The sequence below is a fragment of the Tinamus guttatus genome, unplaced genomic scaffold (genome assembly GCF_059628265.1).
Source record: "Tinamus guttatus ecotype Peru unplaced genomic scaffold, ASM5962826v1 Tinamus_guttatus_pri_ptg000043l, whole genome shotgun sequence".
Classification (NCBI taxonomy): Eukaryota; Metazoa; Chordata; class Aves; order Tinamiformes; family Tinamidae; genus Tinamus; species Tinamus guttatus.
The window spans coordinates 15,648-39,317 of record NW_028288577.1 but is presented as its reverse complement, the minus strand read 5'-3'; the positions used below and the strand labels follow the sequence as shown (position 1 = coordinate 39,317).

At 39.7% G+C, this 23,670-nt stretch overlaps 1 protein-coding gene across 3 annotated transcripts in view; it reads right to left on the bottom strand.

The window, feature by feature from the left end:
- Positions 1 to 9,600: 9,600 nt before the first annotated feature.
- The window catches only part of LYRM9 (LYR motif containing 9), a 29,108-nt gene continuing 15,038 nt past the window's right edge, over positions 9,601 to 23,670 (bottom strand). For all 3 annotated transcript variants that reach the window (XM_088535628.1, XM_088535615.1, XM_088535620.1), the window contains exons 2-4: positions 11,869 to 12,006; positions 10,925 to 11,017; positions 9,601 to 9,874 (exon numbers count right to left, since the gene is read on the bottom strand). In XM_088535628.1, the coding sequence (XP_088391754.1) occupies positions 9,857 to 9,874; positions 10,925 to 11,017; positions 11,869 to 11,994 (237 nt within the window). In that variant the 5' untranslated portion in view covers positions 11,995 to 12,006 and the 3' untranslated portion in view covers positions 9,601 to 9,856. The remainder of the gene's footprint in view (positions 9,875 to 10,924; positions 11,018 to 11,868; positions 12,007 to 23,670) is intronic.

Below are 23,670 nucleotides of genomic sequence, written 5' to 3'. Positions count from 1 at the left end.
CTGGAGCCCAGGCCAGGGCTGGCCTTTGGCTTAAAATTTTCCTCTGACTGTAATTTTTTTCTCGTCCTTCTCCTGCACTAGCTCCACGCTCTTCTCAGAGTACCCCATTCTTCTGTTTCTCCCAACCTACTTATCTCCTATCCAAGTGCTTTCCTGACTGGCAGGTTAATACTGTGTGCTGCTGTGCACGTTTTGAGAAGATACCCACCCCTGTTTATTTAACTTGGGTCAATGAAAATTGGCTTTAGGCACAAGTTCAGAAATTGGTTGAACTTCATCCCCAAAGCGTTTCCATTCACTGCACTACAGCATCTGAAAACTCCAGCTCTGAAGAACACAGACTAATTGCCATGCCCAGAGAAGGATGGAGCATAGAATCACAGAATGCTTAAGGTTGGAAGGGACCTCTAGAGGTCACCTGCACACGCAGGGTCACCTAGAGCACGTGGCACAGGACTGCATCCAAGCGGGTTCTGAACATCTCCGGAGAAGGAGACTCCACAACTTCTCTTGGCAGCCTGTTCCAGTAAATTGGTTCTGCATAAATTGGTTCTGCCCTTCCACATTGAGGAAAGATAATGAAGCTTAATTAGAAGAGTACAATATTATGAGAAAATAAGTGTGTGCTCATAAATTACTTTGTCTTTTGAAAGAGTATTGTTTTCTTACTTGTGCCACTAAACCACCTCTTCTTTGTGGAGCAATTGTGAGACATTTTCTTCCACAAAAAGAAAATTTGGTACTCCCTGGCTAAAGAATACCAACTGAATTCACAGTACTCATTACCAAACTAGCCCTGAACCATGACTGTAAAAAATTTCCTAGAAACTAGTATATCTGGTCTTTGCAAAGGACAAGGGGTTGTTTCAAAAAGTTTCTAAATTTAATTTTATTTATCTCATTAGGGATCTGTCCCGTTATCCTTTTTTCCCCGATTGGAATTACCAGCAAGGCCTTCTTGTTTCAAACGCTCAGTGAGTCACAGACCTTTTCTTCTATTGCGACCTGTAACGGGAACATATCGCGTTACTGAGCTCACTTCCACTCAGATCCGTCTCTCATCTGTAAAGTAGTACATGAGCTCCGAGATCTCCTTGCTGGAAAGGAGGAAAAATCCTCCGTTCCCAGATCGGAGCCTTCTCTGTTAGTGTTCTGCCCTGAAGGGCACTCTCGGTGCAGCTCTCAGCCGTGTCTCCCCGAGCAGCCTCCAAGGCAGCTCCCTGTGCACCAGCCCCTTCCCTCCCCCTCGTCCCCGCCGCCCTGCGCCTGCCCGAGCTGCCCCGTCCTGCACCACACCAAGGCCTTGGGCCTTGCGCCTCTGCCGTCTCACAGTGTTCCTTGTGTGGAAGGAAAAGGGGTTTTCACAGGCCAGTTTATGACTCTATCTGAATTACCTTATATTTACAAACCTTTTTACCAGCAGAATATTTTATGAGTTTTTGCCGAGGACTACAGTTAGTCCAGTCTTGCCTAATATTACACAATTTTCAGTACGCTTGCCAAAATTACCTCATATTTTCAAACAGCTGAGAGTGAAATTACCTTCTCTCTGTCACGTCTCAACACAAAGCAATCGTTAGAGGGTTTGCAACAACGAGGTTAGATCTCCTTTACTACCAGCTCCTTTCCTTTCACTGCTTCCATGGCAAATCTTTCAGCTTCTTCAGAGAATTGCTGGCCTCTCTTCATTGATTTTGAGCTGCAAGTTCAGGTAAATACACATAAATTGAGCACTGACTATTTGCCCTGTAATTCTCTACTGGGTGTATCAGAAAGAAAGCCTCTGCGCATCTACTGCCAGTGCCAATTCATACATCCAAATCTATTGCTTGGAGTCATTTTAATTCCTGGCTATTTAAGATATCTTAAAAGGAGCAGTCCAGGGTAAAAACTTGCTATTTCCTTATCTAGGCCATGTAAACTTGCACATCAGTTCCTGACAGAGTAGTCAGTGGAAAATTTTGTGATGTGACGATTGGAGGGTGAAAAAGAAAGTGAAGGATATTATTTTATTTACAGTACTATGACTACAAAACCATCCCTTCCTGTCTACACCAGTTGTAAGAGTTAGCCCAGATTTAGAAATGGAGAAATTGCATAAAATCTGGAGTTGCTACTGGTTTCCAGGTAGAATGGGTCCCATTAGCTACTCTGCAACCCATCACCTAACTGGTTTAACCATCTTTGTAGATTCATCCTGAGTCTAACAACCCAGCTTGGATGCATGTTTTCTGCAGCGCCTGCACGGTCGTTCACACACACCTGCAAAGCTGCAGCACACCGAGAGGGTCAGGAAACATTTGTAGAGCAATTCCCACTATGCAGAGGAGGTTTTGTATGCTGCATGCCTCAACCACTCGTTCTGCTTGTGGATGTTGCTCATTCAGTGATGGTGTTTGGGAGAAGTTTGCCAAAAGGCGCAAGCCACACTGCAGGCACTCCTAAGGAAGAGCGCACTCCCCGCTAGCGCCACGGAACACAGCCCTGCCTAAGGAGGAAGAACTCGCAAGTTCTGCATCCTCTTTCACCACTGAACAAGGCACTTGGTGAGTCCTATTACCAGCGCAGACTGCAGTCACAACCTGCTAACCTAATATTAGTGTCAGCCAATTTTATCACAGAAAAATTTGGAATTGGGCAGCTAAAATGGCTATTAATGTCCATCTACTTGTTCAGAGAGTTATGCAGATATATTAGGTAACAGTTGTACTGCACTTGGAGATCCCAGTATGACTTACCTATAAACTATGATACTCAGTCTTGAAGCCATCATTTAGTTCCACTAAGAAAACTAATTACTGTAGTTACTGTAAAATATGTATCAGTACCCAAACATACAAGATAAGCAATCTGACACTACAGAAAGACAAACAGGTGGAGTAAGTTATAGAGTTGAGCCTTCCTCCACACAAAATACAAATGGGGAAAATGGGAACTAAGTGCTAAGGCTTAGGTAGCTCAAGAGCATTAGGTGTCAAACTCGAAGCAAGCACAGTTGAAAAGCCTGCTGAAATTACACCCGTACTGCGGTAGTCAGGTGTCCAAGAGTTGTCAAGATACTAGATTTCCTCCCTCCCCCTGCAATGTAGTAAAATATATGCCGCTTTTACTAATATACTTTAAGATCTCCAGTCTGGGTATATTTTTAGCTTGATTTGGCTTGACCAGCAAATGAAAATATTGAATATTCACACAACTCCGGACTAGATTGGAGGGAGGATGGTTTTGAAGCTGCGTGTTTAAGGGGAAATATCACTGAAAAATAGAAAAATAATAGAGTGAAAGAACACAGGTTTTATCAACACAGGTTGATATAAAGGTCAGATGCTAGAAAGTTATGGACTGAATAATGAAGTGGGATAAGTCCTAGGATTTCACCTATCCTAGGTAGTCCTAGCAACAACATCAAAGGATTGCTACAGGTTAATTATCAGATACTATTATTATCTATAACAATATTCATCTTTATTGCCAAGAGGATATGATAAAACAAGCACTTAGTGCAGTCCAAATGCTCCATCTAACTATTGCAGCAGGCGTGTATGGGAGCACTGCCACCCCAAGCAGCAGGATCGGGGCTGCTGGGGACTGTCTACTCCACAAGGCTTCCTGTTTCCAAGAGATCAGGACTTCCAGCTGGCAGCACGACATGCAGCTGGGCTTGCCTCATCTTGTGTTTTCATGAGGAGCCGTTTTGGTTTGGTCCTCAGACACAGTAGAAGCAAAAGGGGATTTTTTTTTTTTTTTTTGGTGATTTTAGAACACTGTCCATACCATTAAAGCAGCTAAAGAGAGCTGCATGACCAATCCACACTGAAAACCAGCCAGTTGTTTCCTCTTCTCTTCTATGCAACATCTTGGCCAGCTCCAGTCTGAACAGGTAGTTCTTAAGACTTAAATTACCATCTGAGAATTCAAGAAAACAGGTTCCTTTTCCTTGTTGTGCAATTTGGCATCAATATATGCCGCTGTTTGTAGTTAACGTGTGCTACTCAGGTAAATGACAAAAAAGCAGCACTATCCCAGGTCTATCACCAAAAATATAAATTATGCATCAGAAAATGTTACTGCGTAAGAGTGAGTTATGGAGCCTTCCATGTAACCCAGGCGGACAGGACAAAACACAGTCCAGAGAAATGATCCTATTTGCAGCAGGTTTAATGGCAGAACCGTGAAATATTCAGGACTTAACACCAAGCATAATTTTTAAGGTCCCTGAAGTTAAGTACCTAAAAATTACCTGAGAATCACTTTTGAAAAACTTGGCAATTAAAACTACAGCCTGCCCTATGAGATGCTTCAGCTTAGAGAGAATAAATTCTGCAGAATTCTACAGAGAATCTCTTAAGATTTAACAGTCGTTTCAAAAGTTCTACAATGTTAAGTGACAATTAAAGACACCTTTTGTGACAAATAAAAAGAGGAGAAAACAAAAAGAAAATGAAAGAGCAGCCTTTGCAGTTGCCCAATTGTGGAAAACCAAATACTCTATTTTTAGGCATAAAAAAATCAATCCTCCCATCAGGGAGGTGTCTCTAGCAAACAGTCACTGCTATGCCATCATCATAATATTTTCCAGACTACTAATTTCTGTTTGATGTCTATTTTGAAACACAGTGTTTTCCTTGTTCCTTGTTTCATATCATCTGATATACAGTTGACACACTTGGGATGAAAAGACCACCAGGAAAATGAAATCAAAACTGAGAAAGTCCCTGGTCCTGTATGATGTTACCAAATACAGAACATAAACCAATCTAATCAGTTGCAAAAATTTATTATCAATTTTATATCTTTTAAAATCCATTTTCAAAGTGCATTCTATTCAATAGCAGAAAATTTTAAACCATTTTAAACTTCTTTCAAAACAGCAGACTGTGCAAAGACTAAGCTGTAAAGGGACATAACGTGCACTAGCTTTCAAATGAAAGAAGTTGAACCACAACAGAAAGACGCACGTAGGCAGTAGAGCAGTTCAACCCAAGGATGTGGGGCTGCAGGTGGAAAAGATTATTTCACATGGGACAATGAAGCATCCAAACAAAGCTTGCTCAGAGAATAAAAAGGCAGGTAATTTTGCAGAAAAAAAAAACCTATCCAAAAAACACACAAAGAATACTGAGTGTCGTTGCAATGCAACAGATCCTCAGATCAATGATAAACGCATATTTTGTTAAGCTCTTCACTGCAAATGACAAATGTTTCACTCAAATAGTTTTTAGAAGTTCATAAACTATCAGCAAACAAACACAGTTATGAAGAAAACAGAAAATAATCTTAAAAGAACTTTCTTTTTTTTAAGTTGATCTGCCCAGATCAATCACAAGCTGAAAGGAGTACTTGATGACTATTGTTAATTTCAGTTAACACTATTTCATTAAGCCTGGCTTGACAGAAGTATAAAGATAAATTAAACCAAATAATACAGAAGTTGAAAGATGCACCAGCTGGCTCATAGTCAAGAATAAATACCCAGCACTAAAGTAACTGACCAAGTGGGCAAGACATCAGGGTAGAGCCATTTTCATGTATTATTGGCTCACTTTAGAACACAACTCTCAACATCAAAGAGGCTGCTCACACATTTCAAACAAACACATGTTATTTTGGATGACGCCAGAGAACATTGCATTGTGCAGGATAAAGCTCCAAAGGCTCTTTCTTACATTTCAAGGTCAAGGACACGACACTGAATGAATATTATGATACAAGCATCTGGGACTCAACCCTGCACGGCCTGTTCAGTTTGCACCTTATCAGAGCTTTATATGAAGGCAGGCTTCGCAATGCCAAGTTGAAAGCTACTCAGAAATACAGAACCTTTTCCCTTAGGAAAGCCTATACGGAACTTCGTTTGTTTCTTGAAAGTATAATGTGCACCTGTGTGCTAGTTCCTGGTACTACTGTTGTAACGATCACTTCCTCATGGCATTTGATAACGAGCCAGACACAATAAATGTTTCATCTAGCATCAAATCCTTCAGCTCATGTGTGGAAAGCCATGTCTGTAACTTAATGAAACAAGTGAAAAGAGTTTACATAATGTTGAAGCTAAACAATGATTTAAAGAATATTCAGCTATGGGCAAACAGAGTTGAGCAAAACCTGGCTTGGGATGAAGTGTTCTGTTTGCTACCCACGGATCTCAAGTAGGGTTCAGAGGCAACTGAAACCACCAGCTCTGGCAGAGGAGGGAGACAAGAAATATATACACAACTTTAACCACAGAAGGAGCAGAATACCCTCCTGTAGGGTAGATCAAGCACAAATTTCCAACTTTTTCCATACCCTAACTTGCTTTTAACAAATTAAAAAACAAATGGAAATGTTTTCATGACACAGAAAGCTTCTATGTTGAGGCCCCAGGTTGATGACAAGAGCAGGCCTTTTCACATTTGCCTGGGGGTAACACAACAACTAACTCACCAGTAAACTGCCATTGTTCCAGTCTTTCCAGAGGAGTCACTGCTGTATTCGTGATGTACTGATAACCTCCCTTCAGTTTCAGCATTAAGTATACAGTGCTACATATAAAAAAGAAATCATAGCACCAAATGTGGCTACTAGATACTGGCAAGTCTTCAGTTCTATTCTTAGACTTAAACTTGACAACTCAATAAATTTAAGTTAATGTCTAATTTCTCCTTATCCATAGCTGAAATGTGATCTACATAATCAGTTTCCCCATACTTTAAGAACAAAAGGCATGATCCCAATCTACTAAGCTTTCAGCTGCAAACCAAGTCTGTCAAATTGTTTCTTTTTGTGTCTTTTCTGCTGTCCTAATGTTTATCTTGTATAAGAAGACTTCTTTGAAACCCTATCTGTGGCCAGAGGAAGAGGTGCCTGCATAAAACCTTTGCACTGTTAATTCCATTCATCTGTCCTGAACTGCTAAAGAAGCATTTACAAGGAGTTAATGACCCAAGATCTTACTAGAAGTAAATTGATGTTTCCAGGACGTAGTTATTACATTCCTGTAAACACGATGAAAACTCTCGCATCAGTGCACACTGAAATGGTGCTGATAACTGAATGCTTATTGCAGTAAAGTCCATCAGAAGGGCCAATAAAAACAGAAGCTTTGATGTGACCTCCTGATAGGTCACATTATTCATAGCTCTTAGTTATAAGTCACATTACAGGTCACGTTATTCATAGGTCCTAGATAAGTCTTAGTTATTCAGCTACTGGACGTTGCCATCAACAGTCCATTAGTTTTCAGAATAAACATAATGATGTGTAACCACTGAAATGAAGAACACATTTCTGTAAAAAAAAAAAAAGTTTGTACTTAGATATTATGTGTTATATACCTCAATTACTTTTGAGAAATTAATGAAAAGTGCTTTTTAATGCAATGCAGAAGTGGCAGCAAGTAGACCTGGTCACTAGGAGTTCCTTTGTCTTATCCGAGTGCCTTGTTCTTCTCTTCTACCATCCTTTCATTACGAATGTAGCATTTGTAGCAGACAAACCCCACCAAACCACAAGTGCAGTTTGCTTCATTCTACCCAAGAGATGCACGATCCCAGAAGGTTTGTATGTGCTTTCAGAAATCCTACCCAACTGAATTCTCTGGTGGAACAGAAAACAGGTCTTCAGTCTCAGCAAGGCTGAGTGGAAGAGAGGCACAAAGTTGCTCAAACAAGGTGATTCTGGGATGTGATGAGGAGAACTCAATTTACCATAGGAACTTTCAAGTCAGAGAGGATGCAGCTGATAAATTAGAGCATCTCCAGTACCAAACAACTTCTGAGTAGAAATTTGCTGGATAATAACATTGAATTGAAGTGTCTAAGCATTGCCTAAATCCTATTTTAGAGCTCAGCTTCTCATCTATGACTAGATTAATACAATAATAATTATGATGATATAATTGGTTATTTGTTACAATGTCAGTACCATGCCTAAAAGCAGGAAAGCCCCAGCTGTGCAGCTGAGTGACTCCTCAGTCCCACAGAACAGGTCTGCCTCAGACATCAGGGGTTACTTTCACCATTGCAGGTAAATAGTTGTTTGCATCATGTTTCCCCACTGTCAGGAAAATTATTTGCTTCACAACACTAAATTTTATTTTCACATTACATTTCCCTTCTATTAAAAGATATGCAATTCTGAAAACCAGACTGTTTGTATGACAAAAAGACTCAGACTTTTTCTCATGCCCTACAACTGAATCACTGCCGTCAGCGTACTTAGTCATGATGTCTTCTGACAACCGTGTTCCCTTCTGCACCCTAGCAAGGACTACATGCTCTACCTATTTCCAAAGACTAAAATTCACAGATCCTGGTCCTGCCACACGAGTTACATCTACCCACTGTCATACCTCTGTGCTGATGCTCCCACATCTCAAATGGTGCCTCAGAAATTCAGACCTGCAGATATGCCATGGTTACACCTTCCAACTCCATGGTGTTCTTCCTGTCAAACTATCCATAAATTAAACAGGCATGTAAGAATTATTTGGATACACAAAATTATCCTGTTAAATAATTAAATAAAACATTGTATCTCACACTACTCATAGGTAGACAATAGTAGCAACAGATCACATTGGACACGCCACATTTGAAGTTCAAGAAAGCAGCATGTTTTCACACACTGTTGCTCCTGAGGACTGTTTTCACTATTGCACTGATATAAAGTTATTAGCGCACTGCAATTCTCCAGATCTAATATCTATCACAGAACAGGTAAACAGCATGGTCCAATTGTTTGCTGTTCTTGATTAAAAATAGTGCTTTCCTTTTTTAGTACTTGTCTGAAGTTCTTCTTGGCTACCTACAGGTTCTAGACTACTTAAATTTTTAGCTTCTCTAAAATTGAAATGCAAAGCTGAAACTTAGAAGAAATCTGTCTATAGCATATGAGTTGTATTTTAGGAGGTGAGGGAATAAAACATACCACAAACAGTGGAAACAAATGAACCCAATGCCCAAATCCTCAGCACTTCAGGTGTTCAAAAGCGGCATGCACTGCCACCTGGAGGCTGACAGTTTCAAGTACAAGTAAACAAAAAGGTCATCTTTTAAAAGGAAACTCTTTTACCCCCAAATTAATTTTAAGATGGCTAGTATTTCTCCAGAGTATTCCCTACTGGAAATCTATTAGGGCAGTGAAGAGAGGCTTTTTCCATAAAACAGATGGACACACGTTTTTAAAGGACATTTATTACATGTTGCAAAAAAACTGTGAAGGCCTCTGTATTTGTACAACATTCACACGTCAGTTATCACAGCAGGCAGCGCACGCAGCCTGGCTGGACAGTGTCTGCTTCCATGGGGCTTAGAGGTCAGGGTGACAGGGGACAGGCACCCACCTTTAAATAAAAAGACCTGACTAGCACTTCAAGCATAAACCTGCAGAGTAGAACAAAGGCAGGCCTGTAGCAGGGCCACGCAAAAAAACCAATTTACCACCAACCAGAAGGGAAATACCGTGGTTCAAGTTTCATATGTGCTTTCAAGCCTCATGGGCATGTTCTCTGCTCTGTAGCCTATGACTCTTGTCTTTGCTACTGGATTAAAACTAGACCTGTGCTTCAACTGCTCTCTGGTCCTGGTGGTGAAAGGTCTGATGTCAGCAGACTGACACCCCCCCAAAGCTAATGCTTGTTATTATACATACTAATACTTTGAACCTAGACGATACCGTTTTATCTACAGTCTCAAATAGCTTCAGAAATAGTAATTTAGTTTCATGATGTCCCAAGGAGATGTCAGTTAGCATATCTGTGTTATATAGGGGAAAACTACAGGCAATATCTATACTATAACACTGGGCTTATTTCCTCATGAGTTATCTAGGGAGGTATATACCAGCGACGTTCTTGGCATTCATTCTTCCTCTTCTAGTTCTGTTTTTTATACTGGAAAAAAGACAAAGAAAGAAGTCATGATAAAAGCGAATAGCTAAAAGCAATGATTCACACCAACATGGAGTCACAACTGGATTCACAATTCACACAAAATCACTTCAGCTTTAAGTTAGATTGACATTTGATAGTCTTTCCTTCTAATATAAAATATTGGACAAGCAATTGGTTCTCAATGGACATTAAGAGTCTGATCCTCCTCTCGCTTGTACCATCAAGAACTTTGAATCAAATGTAATAAAGTACAATCTCTGTTGCAGAATCAGAATGAGGCTTTTTGTAACTTCAGGAAAAAATAAAGTCAGATTCAGGCACAGACATTATTTACTAGGCTGCAATTACTGAGATTTGGCTTCTGTTAAATTCTATGACTGATACGTGTTTGCTCCTGTAATAACTCTCATTTGGACTTCACAAAGAGAGAGACTTTACAATCGCTTAATAAATTAAGAATCTGATTCATCTTTCAAACCACTTTTCTTCTACTAGTGTGATTTGTTGACACAGCCTTTCCAGCACAATTTTAGGGATTTTCATCAGTACTGTGTTAGTAGCAGGCAGTTCCATTGGGTGGAAAATAGAGCAGGAGCAAACTGCCATTTAACTCTGATCTACAGACCCCAGGCAAAACCTGAGAAAAGAGTATTTTAGGAATTTGTGTAAACTGATTAACAGGAGACAGGTTGCTACTTGGAAAGGAACTGTCAGATATCCATGAACTGTGGCTTGCAAAACATTGCAGCTTTTTCTTTGTAATATTAGAGCTACATTAGCCAGCACCATTGAACAAAGGTTTACAGAGATCATCTTATAGCCCAGCTCCATCGATACTACAAAATTCAGTTAGTGTATAGGAATAATGAAGAGCTCTTCAACAAGAACTAGCTGAACTGCAAATCTCTCATGTCCAGATATTTCCTTTATACACACTCTTCAACGGCCAGGACAATAGCACAGTTTGTTGCTCCTAATTTGCTTTCCAGTGTTTTATTCTTTGATTCAAACCGAGTTAAAACAAAACTTAGGACTACTTGATGTACTTACTTTATTCATGACCCAGTCAGCATCTTCAATGGCTCTTCTAATAATCTGCTGAATTCGCTCAGGACTGTCTTCATCCGCATGAACTTTGAAACTCTACAATTTGATCAAAATGTTACCCTAACAAGGTAACTTAATGCCACAGTGTCAAAACAAGGATCAGCTTTAAACACCGAAGTCAGTATTTGATAAAAGCAAATTGTTGATCTGAAAAGCTAACAATGTACATTGTAGCAAGCCGGCTGTGCTATTTTCATAACACAATTTGTTGAAGTAATTTTCTATGAAGTACTTCACACCTTTCTTGCATCGCCACAGGATTAAATAGCAAAAAACCTACGACATCAAACACAGACTCACGAGGGCTTTAATTCCGGACAACAGGACCTATGCTTAGAAAAGCATCCAAGTACATGTATAAACTTAATAAGCATATTGCATCCTAATAAATTCAACAGCACTTAAATAAAACCCTGAATACTAAAGTTTTGTTGAAATTAAGTCCTTATGTTTTATTGAAAATAAGCCTGAAACTAAGGAAAAGTGAAACTAAAGGCCACCCACAGCAAAACAGATACAATCAACAGTACACAATTACTTCCATACGAACTATTAGGTAAGATTTACTCAGTCTGTGGTGGAAAAAAAAAAATCATTGACAAGAAACCAAAAAGAGCCTGTAATACTCAAACAGAAAGATGTGTTAAGTGTTCACACTTGAGAAAAATAAAAAATAAAGCTGGAAACAAATGAAAACAGTAGCAGATTTAAAGCAAACAAAAGGAAGTGCCCCTTAACCCACGCCCAGTGTAATGCTTTGAATACATTTAGGTTTCAAGTTTGCATATGAGTCGTTTTCTCTAGGAGTGCCAGGAGTTAAACAAATTTGGTGTAGAGTTCATAGAACAGTATGAACTACACGGTTGGAAAGGAAATCCCATTCTCACCTGTCTGATTGCATGTCTGTAATGCTGACGAATATTCTCTTCAGGAAGCTGCTTACAGCATCGAAGCAGGTAGCGATACAACTGCAAAGAATTCTGAACTAAATCAGCATTTGGTAGCGGAGCCATTTTATTATTTAGCTGTAAAAAAAAAATCCAACAAATATTAACAACACAGAAATAAAACTAAAAAATTTTTCCAACAATAGAATGGGACCTATAAATTAAAATTTAGCAGCATAACATAACTTAAAGAAACCTTAAGAAGAAACCCAACATGAAACTTATCAGAACTTGAGTGGTTTATGGAGAGATGGAGTTAGCTGGCATTGATTAACATATAAAAATTAAAGGGCTCAGTTCCTTAAAAAAACACTTTCTGATGGTAGAATTAAGGTGTATTTGGATTTAGTAATTTCTTTATTACACAAAAAGTGTCACAGATCAAGGAGGTTGTCTAATCTAGGATTCTTACACTCAATTCAGACTTCCAGGGCTCCAGTGAGTGTCCGTGTTGGTCCATCTACATGAATCCTTTGCAAAATTAGGGCCCTCATAATCGCTATGAATAATGTTGGATTTCAGCAGTGCTTCCTAACATTATTATTGTCTCAAAAGCACCATATGAATCGGCTTGCAAATTTCAGGTTTTAACTAAAATAGTATTTATAAATACAGAAGACATGCAAAAATACTGAGAGCTTTGCATTTTTCATTTGAACGTAGCAGCAACGGGAAAAGCACAAATCTAGCAGTTTCACCTCCACAGCTATACATATACATTGTAACAGTTAAGTCCATCCAAGCTATATAAAGTGTCATTTAACAGATGGTTACCATCTGCAAAGAACTAAATTAACATTTGAAAAAAAAAGCACTTTTACATCATTACTCTTAAGAATAATGATAATACATAAGTAACTGAATAACGAAGTAGGTGTATGGCATTATTTTAGCACCCATTATGATACTTACTCATCTTCTGGAATACTTTTTTCTCTTCTTAAGTAATATAAATCTTTTGGCCAGATGTACTTCTGGGTAGAATATCCCAGTAACTGTGTCATGCCTGGGCTGCCTAGGCTCAGCTGATGAATCTATGCTTTTACCTGAAAATAGCCATTTCTCTCAGACCGCAGCCCTACGGCTGGGGTTAATGATGCTGCCCAAGCAACTACTCCAGCTTCCCGCAGCTCCTCTCACCCTGCTCCTTTTCTCAGCCTGCCCACGACAGCTCAACAGCCCCAAGGGCAGCCCCGCCAGCCCTCGGGGTGTCCCCACATGGAGCACCCGGCCAGGAAAGCTGCCACTCTCCTGAAAATCCCAGGGGATTCTTCTCTGCGAATACAACTAAACAACTCCACCTGAACAACACATAATAAACTTTGTCCTAGAAGGATGAGTCTCTACCAAGTCACTTTAGGTACAGAGCCACAATACAAGGCCTTGACTGAGCACCTCACGGTATTGCTTTTTTGTTCATTACTGAAATAAGGAGTGAAATCTGTGCTATACTGATTTAACAAAAGACAGATTCAAGAAAAGAAACTGCCAGTAAAATGAGAGAGCTGTTCCTGTGGCAGAGCATATTGTCTACAAGAGATGTATGAGAAACAAGGGCTTTGGAACGCTGGCTTGTATTGGAATTGTGCCCACACCTCTGAGAGGGATCCAGGCCTCACCGTGCTGCGGGTGTTTGTATGTACACACATGCACACACGCGCATACATATTTTCATATATACATAAAATGAAAAGTTTGTGCCATAGAGAATATACAGGGCAAACTAATGACGAGTCATAAGATGAGGCAGATGAGCCTAACAGGTGGGATGGGAATGGGGAGGAGGTGACAGCACCAAGGCCTGTTTCTGGGTAGCTCAACAGAGCACACAATATAGCTCACCACCTGCTTGGCGGATTTGAGCAGGCACAGCTTCTAACACCGCTTTGTACAGACCTGCAGAAACAGTGAGTCACAGCTGATAGGTGTCAAGAAAGCACCTAAGATAGGCTCTGATGACACTTGAGAAGAAAAACCCTTTCTAGCCTCCAAGGGAAAAAGACAACTGTTTTCTGGGAGTATGTAACAAGGTTACTGTCTCATGAGATGATAATGTAAATTATTAAAACCAATTCAAAGACATACAATAGGCTCAAGCATCTTAAGTCTTTGAATAACGTATGCCAGGATCCCTTTCCTGCTATTTATATCGTCAGCACAGCTTTGCCTGCAGCCGAAATGGGTTTGGTATAGTTCATTTTTGACTGAAATCAGCGTTACTTTAGCACCCCCCCGCAATGTACATTTTCAGATCCCTTAATGTGTCTCCCTGTGTCACCTCAAGACTGAACCCCAGCATAAAAACAATTGCAGGTGACGAGGGACTGAATACAGTCCAAGGCAGATCTTACAGTGTGCTTGTGCTTGGGGACCAGGGCCAATCTCTTATGTAGTTTCTAGGCTTTGATGTGTAAACTCATCATTTGTCATTGCGCTCTAATTAAATCTAAGTACTGCAATAGATTTCCTGTTACAAAAGCAAAGATCCCTCATGTTTGAATAATGTACAGGATAGCATAAATAAACTCTGCCATGGGAGAGAACAGAAAATCAGAGTCGCACGAACAAATTAATATAGAAGGGTTAAACTGATCAATGGAATTGAGCTTTTTTTTTTTTTTTTTTGGCTGTCTACTAACAGGTTCTGCCAGTGGTTACTCTGTCCTCAATTACACATTAATGGAGGCCACAGAGCAGAAATCGAGTTTGAGGCTCCCTACCTGGCTGGAAGACCACAGAAACAGTCTGCAATAACAGAAGTGCTCCAGAAAGGAGATTCAAGTAAGACCTTCTTTTGCATTATTAGATTGCCCATACATGTAAGTGTAAAGCAATAATAATAATAATATTAGATTTTGCCATGCAGGTTAAGACCATCAAGTTGTTCACACATGTAATAGGAGCAAGATGAAGGTGGAGAAGGACAAGGCTCTTGTGACTCAAAGGAGAAACTGCTCTTCCCAGAAGGAAGCACAATAGGCCTGTCCCAATGTAAAACAAAGCTTTAAAACACTTGCATTGTTTATTATAAACAAATTTCCCTGCCCTTGACATTCTGGTAATCTTCTCTGGAAGCAAAGTCCTTCTCTTCCACCAAATAACTTCAAATCACTTTCCCTCAGAAAAATTTCATTCATTTGCTACAATAACAGCAAAATTGACATTATCCATATTCTACCATTTATTGTTATTAAAAAAAAAATCTTTCCTCCACCCAATAAAATTCTCACAGTTTACTAAAATTATACTTTAGTTCTCCAAGGCAATCAAGGCAATTGTGTTCCAGCTACACCTTTCCATAAGGCAGGCAAAAACAATGAGTATTTTAATCATAAGCCTTTGACCTGACCCAGCATCTCGTTTTCAAGGGTGACACAACGGACACTAACAACAGGTAAGGTTAAATTCTGAACCTGCACACCTCATGACAACAATTTTGCATACTTATTTCTGATAATATGACTGTTACTTTGCACAAAAAGGACAAGTAAGCATAGTAATAGTTTACACTACTGTCTTCTGTTTTTTTTAAAAAAATAAGCACCCCCTTCCTGCAAATTCCATAAATATTACTGTTTTTATTTGCCAAGATTATCTTTCAGTAAAAAATCCTCAAACCTCACAAAATAGGTCTGTAATCCTGACTCAAATAATGTAATCTCCTTCTGATAACTTATATCATGCGTAGCACAACAAATGAACTTTCTAAACCAAGAACTATTGAATCAGAAATGAAATAATCCACTAATTGTGCTTTTCTGGAATGGATGACTGTATAATGTCCTAATCAGAAAGCTGAAATCACATTTGCATTTAGATAAAGGCTTGTTTAAAAAGAGACAAGTATAAAAGGAGACACTGAGACTATTGTGGCATTTCTCTGCATAGCATAATCATTCATATTGCTGATAATGATATTCAGATAGGGAAGCACAGGCTGACCAAAGCCAATTAATCCTGCACTCTGCATTGGCAAGCTTGGCAGTTGACCCAGTGTATGGCTGTACCCATCACACTGGTATGACACTCTGCCCCTGCTCTCAGTTTTTTCTGCTACTGTGACTGTTTTTCAAGCAAATCCCGACAGTTCAACAACTAGGATCTCCATCCCTTCAGGCTAGGGTCAAATGGGCTGCAGAAGCTGGGCTTCAAACCAAAAGCCCTAGTGAAAGGGCCACAGGAGATACCTAAACTGTCCCTGCTTGCACACTCTGCCCCCGATACACATTTCTTCATGGACTGGAGATAGGTTTTCCCATTGCAAGTCCTAGTCCTGCTTCGGTTTTTCAGAAGTTTCACGCACTTATACAATTCCCTATCCTATCCAAGCTTCATACCTTTCAACATACTGATTTTACGGTACCTTTGTCAAGCAGCCCAGTGCTGTTACGCCCATTTCTACCACGAGGAACTGAGGCAAGCCTGGATTCCTTCCACTGAGTTTGGGCACCTGGGGAAGATGAGTTTGGGCCCTGGCCAGGCCGCTGGGCAGCCAGGCGAGCGCGCGGTGCACCCGGCACCCTGAGGTGGCCAGCACCAGTTACCACTAGGTAATCTGGAGCAGAACAGAGACGAGCTCCCACAGCCTACCCCAGCATCCAGGCCCCTGCATCGTCTTTCATGGGGAACTTATCTAAGCAATCAGGTTCTCTGCTGGAGAATCCATCCCCATTACCACCTCACACAAAACCAAGCACTCAAAGCAGAAGTCAGATGGAAAAGAAATGGGACATGTGATGACAGAACCATTTGACACTATTTTGCACTATCAGCTCTATGGTACTGCAGCAACCTAGGGATCTCGAAGCTGATGCTCAAGAATAAATTCAACAATAAAAAAAATCCAACAGTCTCCCTGGGTGTTAGTCAGCTGTTTGGGCTGAACCATAAAAACAGCCAAGTGGTACACAGAGAATTTCATAAATGAGCAATTAAGCCAATACACCCTACAAAAATAATCCCAGAAACAAATTCAAAGCATCAACTGAGTAGTATTAATCTAGCCTGAATTAGGAAGAAATCTTGCAATATTCTGAGCAGTACAAGTACTTGAATAACAGCAGAGAAGTGACTTTCTTTTTCAAAAGTATGTGTGAAAGTATCTCAGCCATTCAGTGCTTATTTGAAATTTATCCAGTTATTGTGTTTGGAAATCAGATATCTCTACAGTTATCCACAAAACCCAAATTACTTATCCTTCTTTAAAATAAAGTCTAAATGCCTTGCAAGAGACTCTGAAATAGAAATCACTAGGAGACCAACTATTTCAAATGCAGAGTCAAGCTCTATAACCTGACTCATCATTCCTTCTCTGGGCCTGCTAATATTAGTATAAATAAGGACCCACAAAATGCTATTTGTGTAAAACGAGACGCTAAAGTTTTCTGCCCAGGAAAATAACATACCAATAGCAAAAGTATAACAAAAAGGGAAGACTCTTGAAGCCTCTAATCACAAAATGTGTCGGTCCAGGTTCTGACATTGGTCCAGGAGACGCTCGAGGGACTGCTATCACTCTATAGGACTCATTCTCTTTTGTCTAAAAGCTCCATAGACAGTGACTGCAGGAAAGCCCTATGACCCTGGACTCGGACTTGTTTTACAAGGTACTGCAGCACAGGAACAGACTATTTTTCTGTTTTAATTTTGTAACTGTTAATTGTTAAACTGTTAATTTTTCTTCGGTTATTACTCTGAGCAATATATCTTCTTTATCTCACAGTAGGTCACAGGAGACTGAATAGTGCACTACGTTGAAGGCCAACTCTCTGGGTTCTGCTGCCCTAGGCAAACCAGCAAATGTCCGTCCCTACCAAGCCACATTAGCTCACAGAATTACTGAACATTTTGCTGCCCTAAGCAATAGCCTGCCCTGCAGACATATCCTTCCTTGTGTATGGGCGAGTATGTACAATGCTGAGGCCACATTCTAACAAACACATCTCGCCAGCATGCTGGGCTTTTATGAGGACCTACTGTTTTGACATGATCATTTCTGACGAGCTGCGGCCCGTCATTGTTGTGGATTCTGCCCTTCCTAAGGATGATCTGTAATGTCCTCCTGCATGAATGATGATAGCCAGACATTCTTGTTCTGTTCATTTCTATTTTTATTCTCCTAAGATTAATGCTTTGTGTGATGCATAAGGCAGAGAAGCAATGTCAAATGACACTGCAACAGCAGCAGGTTTTAGAGACTCGGTCTCGCCCTGGGAAGTTAGCATTGCACACCCTGAGCAGAGCACACGGGGACCAGGGAGCCGCTGACAGATCTCCCAGATCCGGGTGCTGATAGCGAATTCCACCGACTGGCAACACCCCAGGCAGCTCTGCAGGCAGCAGCATTAGCCCTAATGCTATGGGACACTCAGCAGCGGTCACACACTGACACAGGACCATCAGAACAGAGGGTAAATTTGGGACTAGCCTGGGCCCACTCCACACTTTCATGTATCTAAGCACGATGCAGTGTGCGCGTTATATCTACACAAGAAGGAACTATATCCTACAGGGAAACATCTAGACACCAAAGCGAACAAGCAACTGAAGACAGCCCAGAGAGCTGCTGTGCAAATAAGTGACCCCCAGGAGTTATGAATAAAAGTAACTTTATCTCTGCAAGCAGAATGAAGCTCCATTTAATTCTGTATGTCTACATTTCAAAAAAAAAAAAAAAAAAAAAAAAAAAAAAAAACAGGCATTAAGGGAACAGAAAGCACCTTAAAGAGAGAATGGTATATAACCTCAATTATAGCTTATTAAAAGCTATAAGTGGTGATGATCTGATTAGAAGGCATATATATCTTTGTGAAGGAGAAGCAAAAAATAAATGACACTAATTTAGAAGGGAGAAGTAAAATCAGGATCAATGGCCAAAAGCTGAAGCCAGATAAGTTTGAACGATCAAACTGTCAGTTTCCTAATGATGAAAGTGACATAGTGGAAAGCCCATCTAACAGTGAACAGTTGTTTGACTTAATTTTCCTTAATACAGAGGGTCTTGGCTGAAGTTTTAATAACAGTTTTAATATAGAAGTTTTAATATAGAGTCAGACTGGCCTTAAATCCTGTAAAAACAGGAAGGTGCTGAACAAAAAACCGAGTACATCTGGCAGCACTGAAAGCTTGCAGCACAGGAGATCACTCTCTTCAAATCCTGAAAAGGGAAGTTTTCCTACTGATGAAATGTAATTGTGATTTGTATTGTTTGTTTTATATTGTTTTTATTTGTTTATCCCTTGTGGAATGCCCGTCTTGGTTTCAGCTATCCACACATAAGCCCTAGAGTAATCTCGCCTGAACTTGGGCAGTGCCCCGGCATCCACAGCTCACCCTGCAATCATCCTCCCGGTTGACACTACCCTTTACAACAGCATCAATAACAACGAGCTCTCTCATTATCCTAAATGCACACCTGCTATAGTTTAACATCTTCCATCCTTTGCCCTCAATCCAAGCAATAATCTCAGTCAAAACCTCCCTGGTATAAACCCCTCCTGTGGCAGAATTACACCATGGGTGACTTTGTCCCAGTGTGTCCCGAGTGGAGCGCACGCCTGTTGCTGGGGGAGAAGCTTATAAGCAGCAGTATGACATTGAAGTTGAGGAGTCTTTAGCCTCTTAAAGGGGATTTTAACTTGGACAGTTCACTAATCAGGGATTGTTACCATATCAACAGTTAATCACGTGGACAGATGCCCACCATACCTTAGCATTTTTTAAAGCCCCATCTCATTTTTTTTTTCTCTCCCCTTCAGACTTCACTGTCACTATGGTCTCAGAGAACATCCATTCTGAAAGACAACAAGAAAGTCTGACTAGCAGCAAGCTACTCAGAGAGATCCTGGTCTTGCAATTGGTTGAGGTAGGACTCCTCTCCCTAAATGAGACTGCTGGCTGCCCTGGGATTCTGCAAAGAGCAGCTCACCAAACCCAACCAGCGCAAGGCTCAGATACTCTCCTTGCCCTGGATGTTCAAGGACCTATTTTCATCCCTATTCATCCAGAAAGTTGCTTTCTTCTACATATTGCAAGATACTTTTATTTTAGAAAGCTGCAAGATATTCTCTTGAGGTGAAAAGAAAAGTCATGAAGGAATTTCATAATTCGTGGTTTGGGTACCTGGCTCCAGAAAGGACTATTCAGCAATTGATTCCAGGACTTTGTGATTTGACTCAATAGAAAACAGAAATGCTGAAAGCTATGGATGACTTAGTGGCAGCAGCTGCTAGTGTAATAGCGTATTTAAATTACAGGAATTACAGGCATACACATTGTTTGAGCAGATGATTAAATGTGTTGTCTGCATTAGCTCAATCCTTGCTGCGTCTCTCCTATTATGATTTAATACGGGCTTCCAAAAGGAAAACAGAGGCTGTAGGCTGGAAAAGGACAGTTTGGCAAATTCCAAACAGGTTTTTAGAGTCCCCTAATACCTCAGCCTTCCAACAGCATCGACAAGCCGGCACATTTCCACCAACAAACCTGCAGAGATTTATGCCAGTAGATCCGGCCCAATGGGAGCAAAAGTCTCGATGGTCCTAAAGGAGCATCTGTGCAGCCCATCTCATCCTGCGTACTAGACCCTTTATCATGTATTTGCACACTAGTCATGGACCCAGTTTAGACCAGAACGTAAACGCTGAGAATTTTCCGGAATTTTCTCCTTCATCATTACCTAGATTTAAATTACTATCACTCAGAGAACAAGGTAAGTCACACAGTATTTGGAAAAACACTACAGATTTAAGAACTGATTTACCTGATTTAACAGATTTAACTATTGCTTAAAACAGATGAGAATCGCTCATGATTGATAAATAACAACATCACCAGTGACACAGTGCATATATTAGCTAAATTGCATTGCAGCTTTTCAAAACAAGAGATTACATTCTTCACAACTTAATACCATTTCAACCTACGACCAGAATACTAGAATAGATTCATTTTCCACTTGCCCCAGCAGCTTGTAAGAACTTTCCAAGCAACACTTCTACTATTAGTCGCAGAAAATTCAAGCAGTCTATTAAACACTCCTTACCAAATAGAGGATTTCCAAATACAGAAATTAGTAACCTATCAATCTAAATATCTCTAGTCTTACTTTCCAGAAAAGAGAGATCAAAGAAGAAGCTTGCACATAACACATGAATAGCAGAACCAAAACCACACCCTGAATATATTGTCAGTTAGGCTAAAGTTTTATCAACTGCAACATGATTTCTTCAAGTTTTCAATAATTATTTTTTTATTTTGGATATTTCTGTCATTGACTTAGAATGACAAATAGGAAAAGCATTTAATGAAACTAGGAAAAGCATTTAATAGAACTTAATTAAACCACTTTTTTTGCAGGGGTATGGCATTTACTTTTAATTGACCAGTTGCAGTGGACCAACTGTCTTAAATCACTGAAGTTTTAGCTCTGGCTGAGATGAAACTAGTTAAATAGCTTGTTCTATTGTTTGTAATTAAGCTCAAGACAAAGTTCTTGAGCCAAGTGTCCATCTCTAAGCTAAAGCTAAAACACATTAAAATGAATATCGTGAGCTTAGTGAAAGATCTCAATTTTGGTCCTTGAGATCCACAGATTCTCAAGTTCATCTTTATTCTTTGCAAAGGCAGAGTTCTTAATGCACCATTGCAGAGATCCCCTGCAATACACTAAGACAACAGTAGATTCAAACATCCTGTTTTGCTAGGCCTAGACTACAGATGCAGCAATTGTTGCCTTCTGTATCTCTGATGAGTGTTAAATTCATCATTGAGCTTCACTCAACCCTCCAAATTACCCCAATGCTCAGACAAATAGCTGTGAAATCCAGCAAGGGATCAAGGATTAATACATGTCGTGATGAATTTGACACAGCTCTGAAGTACATGCGTCTTTTCCCGTCCTAAAAGCTAAACAATAACAACTTAATAACATATTTCAAGAGAGCCACAATGCTCTCCTTTAACCAAAGGCATTAGAAACATGATTTTGTTATAGTGTTGTGTCAGTTGGTATTTTTGATGAACAATCTGGAGTCTCTTCAGTTATCTGCAGCTTTTATTTAGTATTTTCAAGCTTATTCAATTTAGAAACAGACTCTTTAACTATAATACAAGCATCCCTTTTTCCTTTCCCATTTAATATTTCTGTGATTTGCTTTGAAAAAGCACAGAAGAATTGAAATTTTTTTGCTATGAAAATAAACATGGTTTGTTGGTGTTTTTAGTGTTCCTCATGACGTTAAAGTTTTTAAAGTGTCGGGAAGTGATTCAAATGCAAAGGTAAGCAGAAAGATGAACCATAAATTCTAAGCAAATAAATGCCTAAGTACCACAAAAACATCTGCCTTCCATGGGAAAGGAGCTAACATTTTCTGAATCACCAAACTGACTTTCTTACCTAATATAATTATTTGGGAAAAGACTAGTGTTAATGTGATGGATTACAGTCTATTTTATATGGAGAAGTACTGAAAAGTTTCCCCTATGCCTATTTATGTATCAGCCTACTCTGTTAATAGTTTGCCCAGTTGAAATGGGCAAAAAAATTGCCATTGCTCCGATGGGCCCTTTTCTGATTTGTGTCACTGCTGGCTTGTTTATATTGTGCTCCTGCCATCCCTTTGAGAATGACTCTGTATACGACTACTAATCTCTGCACTCACTTAGCACTAAAGCTACGTCCTGGAGATGACATCAGAGCTCTAAAACCAATGCAGACTAACCTCCAGACTGTCCGAGTATCACCCCAAAGCTGGCCTTCAGTTCTACGGGCATTTTTAAGACAAAATTAAGTCTTGCCTAAGAAGAAATAAAAAAAAGTCAGTCCAGGGCTTATAGATCTTCCTTGCACAATCACATTCTGCTTCTAAAACTTATGCTACCATAATTACCAGTTAAATCAGCAATTATTATACACCATTTGTTCTGTTAGTACTGTAATGCTACGGCTCATGCACTTTTGCTACAATAATTTCAATGCTAATTATGATGATTATATAGTTTTGGATTGCAATAATGTCTATAATACCTTCTAATGAACAGCTCTCCATTTTATTATGCACTGTTAAAACAGCGGACAAAATTCTAAGGAATCTTGACAAGATGAGCCAGATTCCAATTTAATTCGTATGATACAAATTTAGAACAACGCCATTAATTTGAAACACAGAAGTATAACAAATCACAATATGCCTACCTTCTCTAAATCACTTTTTTTCCCCTCAGTGCACATTCACTTAAAAACAGTGTCTAGGAAGCCTCATCCTGCTGAATTTTGAGAGATGACCAAGCATACTCTGATCCTCTCAGTAGCCATTTTACTGTGTTTATCAGAAGATGACTCCTTCTCACCTAGGTGTGAAAGCAATTTGCATTAGTGATCTTGCAACTGTGACATGGTCATTGTGCCATTTCTTTAAAGTATACTTAAATGAGAACTGTCCAATATATTCCCGTTGCCTAAGTTATTTCTACATTTCTGGCACACACATGAAAATGCCTTATTATCTTGCAGTTTAAAAATCTTTTACTGCACTCCAAATTGTAATGTGTAGTTCTCAAAACTAATCTGACAGTTCTCAAAAAAAAATGAAAGAGTAATAATTAATCAAGAGTTTATAGAACTGTCTATACCAACAGAGAACATGGTACTTTATTATACAGAAAAAAAGGACCTTTTTAGAAGTACAGTAGAGAAAAGGAAAAAGTTGTAGTTAAAAGCCTGATTCAAAGTGCCTTGAGAGG